Source organism: Plasmopara halstedii, assembly GCF_900000015.1.
Source record: "Plasmopara halstedii genome assembly, contig: Scaffold_658, whole genome shotgun sequence".
Classification (NCBI taxonomy): Eukaryota; Oomycota; class Peronosporomycetes; order Peronosporales; family Peronosporaceae; genus Plasmopara; species Plasmopara halstedii.
In genome coordinates this window covers 595,044-603,071 of record NW_020187575.1, presented here as the reverse complement: position 1 = coordinate 603,071, position 8,028 = coordinate 595,044, and the positions used below count along the sequence as shown (strand labels likewise).

The 8,028-nt window shown below is 47.5% G+C and overlaps 2 protein-coding genes across 2 annotated transcripts; one reads left to right on the top strand and one right to left on the bottom strand.

Moving 5' to 3' along the window:
- Window positions 1–69: 69 nt before the first annotated feature.
- PHALS_13295 (uncharacterized protein) lies at window positions 70–294 on the bottom strand (the record flags this gene model as incomplete). The annotated part of the gene is made up of 2 exons (XM_024729027.1): window positions 70–214; window positions 260–294. 2 exons carry the CDS (start codon window positions 292–294, stop codon window positions 70–72), a joined length of 180 nt encoding a protein of 59 aa, XP_024579444.1.
- A 1,610-nt stretch (window positions 295–1,904) lies between these two features.
- Window positions 1,905–7,694, top strand: PHALS_13294 (Zinc finger, RING/FYVE/PHD-type; the record flags this gene model as incomplete). Its single annotated transcript, XM_024729024.1, has 1 exon — window positions 1,905–7,694. One exon carries the CDS (start codon window positions 1,905–1,907, stop codon window positions 7,692–7,694), a length of 5,790 nt encoding a protein of 1,929 aa, XP_024579443.1.
- Window positions 7,695–8,028: the final 334 nt, after the last annotated feature.

Here is an 8,028-nt window from a genome sequence, read left to right as displayed (position 1 = left end):
TCGAGACACTTTCCGAACACATCCGATGCGACTTGGTAGAACGAAGCCGGTAGCCCATAATTGGATCGTTTAGTGAGCAAGTGGGTAAGTAGCACTATTACCAGAATCTGAAGAGGCAGAGAGGTTTCTTATTAATTGAATAAACGCAATAAGTCTGAGCCCCCACTTCGGCAAAACTGCTTTAGGGCCGTTGCCACAATTTTCACTTAACGATCTAACAGATCCTGGACAATTTTTTTCAGTCAAGGTCTACCGTCACAGCTCGCTTTCAAATCGTAAGTGAGAAGCGGCCATGTTGTGGGCTCGATAGCAATAACAGCTGTTCCCTAGAGTCAACCGAGGCTGGTAACAGTAAGGATTGGCGTTGATGAGCTTTGAAGTTCATGTCCGCGGCGTGCTCTTTATTTGGCAAAGTCAGGTATTAGTCGATACTCAAGTTGGACATATGCTTCATTGGGGCTGACTTGTACAGCCTTCAAACGAGTGAAGCCGTGTGATCTACTCTTCCAGTGCGCGAACTAAGCTTGATGTTCATCGGCACTTTCGCCAGACCCAAAATAACAGGGTATATTCTTCGTAAAGGGACCCGGCACATGTGGTGAGTGATGATCTGTGCGTTAAATTTTTTTTTTGCGGTTCAGCTTTTGTCGTCATTTTTGCTCCTGGTGTGAGCGGAAGGCTCGCACACACCGGCTTGATGAACATAGTCATAAATATCATGACAAATATTGGTAAACATTAAGGATAGGTCCGGGATGCTGTCAGCCAATATGGACTTCTACTGTTGTTCATAGTAAGTCAGACGTATTGATTTTCTGTTATTTATGACGGTCCCAAAACTAAGTTTGACCAAATAAGGCTTCCTTTCTTGAGAGGTTTTTGGTTCCACTCCCCATTTTCTGTGCGCTTGTTTACGTTGACTCACGGTATCAATGCTTTATCTATGCGAAGTGCACGACAATTCCGGTGCAGATAAATCTGTATAACCATTTACAAAGGAGGAATTTGTTGTACGGGGAAGTGTCCCACGGACCTCTTCTTTACAGTGATCGTCACTTCTGAGTACTTGTCATGATATTTATCATACTTTAGTCATCAAATTTAGTCTAAAGGAACACCAGTGTGATATAATCCACGATAATGCACGTATTCACAACAGAAGCTGCAAGTGGTTCGTCCTCAAGTAAATCTGTACCGGCATCGCAATTAAAATTGTCTTGGACGCTTCAAGGTCCAATGAAGCCCAAGATGGCGGTGATAGCAGCACTATACCGCTTCTAGCTTGCTGATTGGACTATGGTGAATCACGGATTTTTGATGGAATGCCGGCAGCAGTCGAAAGTCAGCTTACCATGCCGATCTAAGTGTCGTCACCATGCTCTCGTGCTTAGGGAATGCAGGTCGTCAGATGAGCGGGGCCACGGAGACCTGTATATAATTGTACAATTTTTATACATATTTAACATCCAATTTTAACGTTTGACTCAACATAGAGACTATGGTGCAAACAGACGATCGAGCATCCATTCAGCTTACACTCTGCACTAAAAACGCCAATCAAAATGCTCGACTGGCGCAGTACTTTCCACTGGCTGGTCATCACTGGTAATTTACGATCCCAGCCGGTTCTGTGCAATTGTATAAGACCCACGGCGTCGCAAAGAGCGAGAGCGCGCGACAGCAGCACTGGTTAAGGTCGATCTCATACCATTACACCACTGTACCAGACACTTGAGAGTTTCCACCTGCTGGCTTTCTTCGAAAAGTGCAAGTAAACATATCATTTTGCGTGCGAAACGATAGAAGTGAACCTCACATCACCTCCCCTGTCGCTCCATCTAGGTTTGTCCGCACTCAGATCACTTCCGCATTCCTCTACCTTCAATCCATTATTGTGAGAGACCATGGGCAGAGCGCGTAGCTTAAGTCGAAGGCGCGCACAGAGCGGCGCATCGGGAACTTCTAGGAACGAATATTGGCAGCCCCCGCCACTGACCACCAGTGAGCGTGCTTACATGATCCGCAAGGCTAAGGAGGCATCTGTGGCGCTTGTCGATCATGCGCACACATTGGACGGTCCTGTGCAATGGCACTATACAGGAAAGTTTCGCGGCATTCAGATGTACCGTGGAGAAGGAAGTTATGACAATATGGGCGCGACCGGCACTGAATACTTATGCGGAGTGACGACTATGATAGGTTCCATCGAGGAAGTGGCTGGCTACTTCGATCAGCAAACTACAGAGGACATGGTAGCCAAAAAGGCGGAAGACGTTTTAGATTGCGGCGTGCTCTACTCTCTAGTGTACGGTGACCCCAAAAATTTGTTCTACCGGGTGTCAGCTAAGTATCTGTTGTATGAGGGTCCTTCAGCTTTTTCTCGTGATCGCGACTACTGTTTTCTTGAGTGCCAAAACACGTTCCGACATGCGTCAGGACGCAGAGGGTGGGTGCTTAGTATGCACTCGATTAAGCTGCCGAGTTGTCCTGAAGTGGAAGGTGTAGTGAGAGGAAGTATGTATCAGTCTGGTTACGTGTTTGTCGAAGCCGAGAAGGATGGATACATGGATGTGATGCACAGCTTACAAATCAACTTCAAAAGCTCCAGTCGATTGCCACATTTCTTGCTTAACTCTACTTTAAAACAGCGCATTTCTTCTGTAGTGACTATTAGCCGACACATTCAGACCTCGAGAATGGGACGACAGACGTTACTAAGAAAAGAAGATTTGATGCCGAAGCGAGCAAGAGCTTTGTGCGCCAATTGTTCGCGCAAATTTTCGCTCTTTGTACGTAAGACGCGATGCCGCGTGTGCGGGGAAGTCGTGTGTCACCCGTGCGCACCACAGGTCCTGATTTCTACTGCACGCGGACCAGCAAAAACGCGCGTGTGTACTAAGTGCTATAACACATCTCGTGGTGAGGAATACGAGCCCGAAATAAATTCGAGACGTTTGCAAAACAACACGCGGTATTCGGATATTTTGCAAGACCATGACGAGCACCTAAATTTGTATCATGGAGAAGATGAGGGCAGCATGAATGAAGATGGCGGCGAGGATGGACTTGAAGAACAATCAGACTACAGTGTGTTTGCCCAGTCTCGATTTACAGACGCCAGTCGCGATTCTATGGTCCCTAGTCACTTCAATGCCTCGAAATATCACTTTGATTCGCAATTTGATGGTTCCAGCCAGTTCGACGCTTCTAGTGAAATGGATGAAAGTCAATATTACGATGGCGGCTCCAGCGAAAGCAGCTATATTAGTGGCGTCAGTGGTACGAGCTCTTCCGATTGGGAAGGTGACAGCACCACGGCTAGCAAGGCTGCGTGGCATCGCGCTAAACCCACGTACTATAATCACGATTCGCAGGCTTTCGTTCCAGTGGGCAGCGATATGTACGGGTCAAAGAACCATAGGAAGGAGAATAGCGCTAGCCATGCCGATCGTCGGAAGCAATGGTACAATGCAGCCCCCATTTTAGAGGACGAACCTTCCAGTCACAGTGGCCACGATGGCAGGTTAGAGGCGCATTACGGCGATTACAGTTCTACTCAGAGCACCAACTACAACTCGAGTCAAGTTTCGGATTTTAAAGCCTCAGGAAGCTCTTACAGTGGAAATGAATTTAAAGCAACGAAGGAATTCATGTCATCTCAAGGAAGTCACAGTAGTTCTAGTCAAGGTAGTCAATATTCAAACTCTAGCCAAGGTAGCAAGACTGTATCGATACAAAGTCTTGCAAAGGCGCACTCGGCACGCTATGGGGTAAAAAGTCAATTTCCGCCTCCACCTCCCCCGCCATTATCATCACCAATGGAAAATGGGGATGAAAACAATTTTTCTTCGCGTCTCCACACTTTGGGGTCGGAAAAGTCTAATAGCAGAAATCCAAAAGGCATCACTGCGCGAAAAATGTTCACCCCTCCGCCATCCAGAATTTCTCGGTCGTCAAATCGTGTTTCTCAGAAGTCCCAAACGAAGGCTTCTAGCGTCGCAAAGACCAACAGAGACTCGATTGGTTCTTATACAAGCTCACAAGACTCTACGCGAAACAATATCCGATCTTCTGCGATTTTGGAACAAATGCGCCGCAACCGCGTTCGGACGCTTCAATATACGCCTGATAGCGAACGACCGTCTTTAGTCTCAGAGTGTGTAGAACAGGATCATCATAATAGAATGCGCGAGATCGAGAAAATCAAGGAACAGGCCACTGATAAGGCAATTCGGCGATCCATGGCGAGTCATGCCTCGTCAAAACGAGGTGTGCAGAGTGATCGTGGTAGTCGTGCCATCCAAAAAGATCCACAGCAGACCCGCCTAAGCACTCGTCGATCACGCGCAGTCTCCCGTACCTCTTCCGTCCTCCCGCCTGGTTCACCGCCCGGAACTCCACCTAGCATGCGTAACCGTCCATTACCTCTGCCGAACTCTTTGCTCAACCGCCAAGCCGACCGCTCGTCACGTGAAAATCTCTCGCAATCCACGGCTCCGAGCATCAACATTGCCGATAGACATGTTACCTCAAACCCGCCGGATGTCACTGACAGTGGGGATTCTAAATTAGGGGCTTTAATAAGTGTGGCGCATTCAGCGCAGGGTGACAGACTCACATCTAAATCACACTCGTCAAGTAGACAATCACGTTTGTCTCAGGCTTCAAATGTCGCGAGCACACGTAATAGCAAACGTTTAGGCGCGTCTCAAGGCCCCAGTATTCCAAGATCTAGCCACCGAGGCAATCTTGCTTTTGACTTATCGCAGCTCTCGGTGAATAAATTCAAATTTTCGAGTAGTACTGCCATTTTAGAGAATCCTAGCGAATCCCCACATGATATCACAATGATGGAAAGACCAAGTTTACAAAGCAGTTTAGGCGACTCTCTTCTGGATGAGGAGGTTTTAACCCACTCGTCAGGCTTGGCGGAACACATAAAGTCGATGAGAGCAAGAGCACGTGCTGCAAACAAACTCCCGGACGAAGAAAACCGTGAATTGGTAGAACTGCAGATGAGGCAGGAAGAGCATCGCAAGCGAATGGACGAACTATCAAAGCTAGCAGCCAATCATGATGAGAACGACAGCGAACGAGACAGTACATCAACGTATGTCGGCCTTCATGATAGCTCCATCAGCCTCACGGAGTATTCAAATAATGAGTTTGGTACCAGGTCTAATAGCTTTGCCAGCTCTGCCAGTTCTGTCGATATTGATGATGAAGACTTTGACTTCGAAAACCGACCTCCTAGGCGTATCAAGCGAAGCGGCACATTCCCATTTGCGCTGGAGGAAATGGAGCAAAGACCGGGCACAAAAAGTGATGACGACGAGCAGCGTGAAAGCCTCAATGGATCCGACGCCTCATTTTGCAAGCGCGAAGAGGTCGCGCGTACAGCCGATCTATCTTGCAGCTCAATTAATGATTTGGAGCAAGAGGATGAGCCAGACAATATGACAATTCACCCTAGTGAGCACGATTTTGTCGAGGTGAACGCATCTGAAGTCCTGTCATCACGTTCAGATGTGACTGTCATACAAGAGTATAACGACAAATCTCATTTGCCACGCCAGACAAATGAGTCTGATTTTTATAAAGACGAAGTGGATACTTTAGCGTTTCGACCGAGCGAGAAATCGGCAGAAGATGAGGACCGACCGATGGACTCTCTAATGAATCCTTCTCGTCATTCAACCAAAGAGCTTAAAGAAATGTCACAGCACTTTGAGAGCGACAAATACGTGTGTCATACGGGAAACTTTGCCAATAATACCACAACTCCATCACGTCGTTTGAGTAAGGACGAGCAAGATGAGTATGCTGAAGTTTCGCGTAACTCAAGTAAGAGTTCCTTAGATCATGAATACGAGGGTATACCGAGAGATGCATCGCCCCGCTCGAGTGAGCTGTCAACAAACTCTACCCTGGAGCGGAAAAGTGGATATGATTCACCACCAAGACGCCAGAGCAGTGAATTTGCTGAGCCTGAAAGTAGTTATTTGGTTTTCGCAGACCAATCAAGCGTGGAATCAGCGAGCGACTTCATCGGGGAAAAGCTAGACCACCACTTCGGTCCAATTTCGTCCAACTCTTCCAATGAGGGTCACAGAAATGGATACAAAACTCCACGTCGCCAAAGTATGGAGTCGCGAGGGAGTGGTCTAAGTACGCCCCCTCGTCGCTCGAGCGTGAGAACCTCATCTGGTTGTGAAAGCGAGGATCACTTAGAGATTGAACCGGAGCGCAATAGCTACTTAAGCGTCGATCAAACCAGTGGACTCACTACACCACCACACCGTCAAAGCGAGCAAGCATTAGGTTATGATTACGAGATCGAGTATAGGAAGTCGGACCAGCGCTTAAGCGAGACATCGAATGAACACGGGCCCATTCGGCGACTCACTTTATCGCGTCGCTCAAGCAAAGATTATCGGAATTCCCAACGGCTCCGTCTTAGTGAAAAGTCTCTAGAGCAAAACGAAGCTCGCCGTTCAAGTGCGCACGAGTCTATCCAATCCGTGTACAGATCGAGTGAAGAATCGCTGAAGCACGAAAGTGAGTGTGAATCGGTATCGAGCTCTGATTTGGAACCAGAAGATGCAGACTCCATGATCCGCGCAAGCGAACAGCAAGCTGATCATGAGACAAGTGGATCTAAGTTTCAGCTGCTCACCTCCAAGCTTATTCCGGATGGGGGCGACAGTGGAGTAGAAGCGATTTCCAGAAAAAGCTATAATTCTTTTCTTAAAAGTAAGCAGCTTGCTCAGGTGAATGAACTTGAAGAAGATACACGCTCACCGCGCGACACGTCAGACCTTCACGAGAGTTTCGGTAAGGATCAGACAAAGTCGTTAGTTTTCAAAAGCAGCGAGATTTCCGAGCGATTGGCTTCTTCACGCGATTCAAATGTGTCCTCTTTGGACGAGGAATTAATGAATCGCCCAACGATCGAGCTATTTGACATAATTCACGCCAATCGACCTAGTAACAGCGCTAATAAACAAGATCCCTCGGACACAATGCACAAGCTCGAAGCGAGCCATTTACGTCGTATGGAGGAGTTGAACCGAATCGCTCTGGACCAATTAGGTGACCGCCTGTCCAACTTTAATGAAAGTATGCTCGGCAGCGCGTTTCAACCGGGTCGATCTATGTATCCTGGGTATCGCACCGAGGGTGATGAAATTCAGTGGCGCTCCTCAAGTATCATGCAAGAAGTCCAGTCTAAGCACCAGGTGGACATGGAAAAATTACGCCGCAGGATCCGCCAGTTGGAGGAGGAGTGTCGTGAGTCGATTGCATCTGTATTGACTCCTGAGGAAATGGATTTGTCCGAGCTTGACAGTGACGATGACGACGTCAGGCCTTACGGTGGGCGAAGAAGCTTTAATCCTCAATCTTCTTTCATGTGCGCTAGCGACTTAAGCGCGTCAACGATCTCTGAGCACGCTTCAGATGATGGTTCAGAGCATCATCAGCCTCTACCCGCCCGAATTCTATTTGAGAGGATCGCACAGCTGACACAATTGCAACGCGCTATGGCTGAAGCCGAGGGTGACAGTGACGACGAAAAGCATCACGATCGCATTAAAGAGCAGTATCGTATGCTGCGCTCTATTAAAGCCAGTAGTGCTCGGCAGGAGCGCGAATCGCTCAGCAGCGAGCCGCTCAGTGAAGAGAATTGGATTTGAGCCGGTTAAGGTACCTCATTTACCAAGTTAGATGGCAAGCTCATGCCTTCTATCATTGGTTGACCTTATCACATTTGTGATGACTTGTTGTCATGTTCACTTTACAATTGCGACGAAGAATTATTAAGTTTGTATTCAAAGCGTCCCATAAATAACATTTAATACATAATATGTATAAGTTTGGTAAAACCTTTGATTACGTTGTTAGCAATGTTAAGGCTCTTTTATTCGGCATGCATCGCCAGATAATCTGGTCTCTACCCAGCCTTACAGTAGCCAACTTCGTGCGTGCTAATGCGAGTGCATTTATTGTGCTTTCTTGATTGCCTGAGGA